Source organism: Alligator sinensis, unplaced genomic scaffold, assembly GCF_000455745.1.
Source record: "Alligator sinensis unplaced genomic scaffold, ASM45574v1 scaffold216_1, whole genome shotgun sequence".
Taxonomy (NCBI): Eukaryota; Metazoa; Chordata; order Crocodylia; family Alligatoridae; genus Alligator; species Alligator sinensis.
This window is the reverse complement of record NW_005841868.1, coordinates 1718712-1721704: the sequence shown is the minus strand read 5'-3', so window position 1 is coordinate 1721704 and position 2993 is coordinate 1718712. Positions and strand designations below refer to the sequence as shown.

Sequence of the window (2993 nt, the reverse complement as noted above, 5' to 3'; positions counted from 1 at the left end):
CCCACCCCCGACTGCTTAACAAAGAAACATGGGAACAGTGTGGTTCTCTGTGTAAATGTTCGGAGTCTGGAGTCACTGCAGTACTATAGAGGAAAATATTTATGATGGGAGTAGAACCACGATGTTGTATGCAAGTGTGAGATTCAGAAACCAATAAGGCTTCGATGCATGATAACGTCTCCATGCAGTGCTCTCTGCAAACCACATCCCCCCATGCTCCTAAGTCCAGTTCGAAACTGCAACAGGATACCACAAATTTGCTGTTTATTATATCGAGGGGTTGGCATTCAGCAACCCGAACTTAAAAGGAAACACATGACTTTGCAACAAATAAGCGCTTCAAACTCTCTGAATCCTTCACGCAAAAGTTTGACCACAATCAACACAGAAAAGTGGGGACGGCGGTAATGTCTACAGGAGAAGTATTTCCACCCGGTTGTCAATGACTCTGCAATCTACCACTGATGCGATTAAAAAAAAAAGGTATCTGCAAGTTAAAATATTACTGCTGTGGGAATTATAGGAACCCTTCTCAGAAATGGGCTGTACTAGGCATCTGCTGTGCAGACCACATGAATTATATTACGTGTTTATAATAAAGCATAACCCAGTACAGATAATATAAGTATGTATGTATGTGTATAAATAAAATTAAACGTGTAGCTATCACTGCAAATAGGCAAGCCTGTTATTTATGTATTTCAATCACGCACACTTAAACTACACTGCGTGTACATTCTGCAAGGAAATAGCCACATGCACACAGTGGCCATTAGATACCAAACGTGGGTAGAAAGCTTTTCCTGGGACAGAAACCTTTACCTCGGCAGTGTATGTAAAATTAATGTATCTTTTCTTCAGTTTGTCGGTGTATTTACACACGCAATTTGTCAGCACAAATGCAAGCTTAGGTCTCAGCAGGAACACGCGTTAAGTGAAGCCACTGATAAAGGCAAGTGAATTTATCTCATTCTCCCTCCCTGCACTCACTGCCCTAAAGCAGAGACATGCCCTTCTTCGATTGTTCTTCCTTTCCCCTATTTTTTTTTTCACAGAAAGAAAACATGTAAAGCCCAGATCAGGCCCCTTAAAATCCTCACCCCAAATGATTTTTTTCTGCTGCTAGTGTTACATGGAAGTGCTCAACTATTGAACCATGAACAGTCTCTCGCTCACACACATGCACACACACGCAGTAAACATTGACTATTCGTGGTTCAGTAGCTTAATATTTCCCTGCAGTGCAGTCTCCGAGAGAAACCCAGAACTTCAACTGTCTGAAAGTTTTCATAATTCCAGATGAAGCAAGTTTTATGGAGGAAGTGGCTGGCGAGCAGACTGCTCGGAGCAGCATGTGGGGCGGGTGAGTGGAGGGGGGGAAGAAAGACTGAAAACACACAGACCTACCTTCCTGATTTGGTAATCACCATCTCAGTCCCTCTTTTGTGGAATTGCTCCCAAAGTTCTTTGGCTTCCAGATGTACTTTGGGATCATCTTCTACCTCTTCCTCCGGCTCCAGAGTTTTTAGAGGCCTCAGATGAGCTGCCGCCTGGTGACCCAGGGAAGAAAAAGGGATGCCAGTCTCTGTCGCTCCTACTAATTGATCCATAATCGGCTTGGCCAGAGCCCCGGGAAGGGAGAGAGCAGCCGCTCCATTGGGAGGCAAAGCAAGAGCCGGGAAGAACGGAGGCTGGTGGCCCAGTACAGCGCTCATGGCAAAGTCCGGAGCCCGGTGAGGTAAGAAGGGATGATAAGCCATGCTTGTCCCAGGGATCACTGGATCTCTCATCGGTATGTTCATCCACCCCTGGTTCTTCCTGCCGCTGGAATAGTCCTTGAGTGGTTTCTAGCAACACATCATGAAACAAAAATCACCAAAAGTGGGGAGGCTTCACAGACACACAGTGCGTTAAACGGGGGCAATCTACAGGCTACGAGTGGCCGAGGCAGGAGACATAATCGCTCAGAACAGCTTCTCCTCGGCAGAGGTGCTCGCTAGTACTGTGATTTTTTTTTCTTTCCTGAGTGGAAGTTCTTGCAATTGAAAATATACACAGCTGGAGAGGGGGAAATATCCAACGAGTTCTGCGCGGCTGCTGGCCCAGCAGATCTCCAGGCTGGAGACGGGAGCTTCTGGACTCTTTATTTTTTTCCTCTTTTTCTTTCTCTTTTTCGCTCTTCTCAACCCCCCTTCTCTTCTCTTGTTGCAGCCGCGGGAGCTTGGAAGGTGGATTTTCTCTCCTCGGTTGTATTCTTGGGGCTGTCTTCTCCCCCACCCTCCGCCCTCCCTCGTAGAGCCAGGCTGCAGAGCGGAGGCTGGGAAGGGAAGGGAGGCAAACAGGAAACCGAAGAAGCCGAGCCCTCCGCAAAGAGGGGAAAGCCCCTGGTCTCCAGCCCCCTCGGAGCAGGCGGCAGCCCCAGCACTTGTGGCGGAATCTTGTTTCCGTGTCCCCCTCCCCTGCAGCGCAGGGCTCCGCGAAGGTGTCCCGATCGCAATAGAGATCGCTTCTCTTGTAACCTTCCTCCCCTTCTCTCTCTCTGCCTTGGGAAGAAAAACGGGGAAGAATGACACTCTCGCCTCCTCTCCGACGCACTCCGGCAGGGGAGAGAGAAGGAAGAGAGAAAGGGGAAGAGAGGAGGAAGAGAGAGAGAGAGGGAGGGAGGGAGGGAGAGAGAAAGGGGGAGAAAGGAAGAGAGAGAGAAAGAGAGAGCCTCTCCGCGCCGAGAATTCCCTGTGAGTCTGTGCTCGCCCTCGCACCGGATTGTATGGATGTGTCGCGGGTTGCAAGGGAGCTGGAGACTAGTTGATTGGCTCTTTGACGCTTTCGGACCAATTGTGTGGCTCCATAGGCGTGGTTTTGACAGGTCGAGTGGAGGGGGACAGAGCCGAGTTATAAAAAGAAGGTGTCGGAAACTGTAACGCTGCAGCAAAGCATCACTACTGCTCCATGCCGTGTGAATATGTCAACATGATCAGAGGGGAGGGAGCAGG

General features: G+C 49.0%; 1 protein-coding gene across 1 annotated transcript in view; it reads right to left on the bottom strand.

Annotated features, from left to right (window-relative positions):
* Nucleotides 1-1837, bottom strand: part of TBX3 (T-box 3) — an 11231-nt gene extending 9394 nt beyond the window's left edge. The window contains exon 1 of the mRNA XM_025192715.1: nt 1408-1837. Within this exon, the coding sequence (XP_025048500.1) occupies nt 1408-1802 (395 nt within the window). The 5' untranslated portion in view covers nt 1803-1837. The remainder of the gene's footprint in view (nt 1-1407) is intronic.
* Between the last annotated feature and the right edge of the window lie 1156 nt (nt 1838-2993).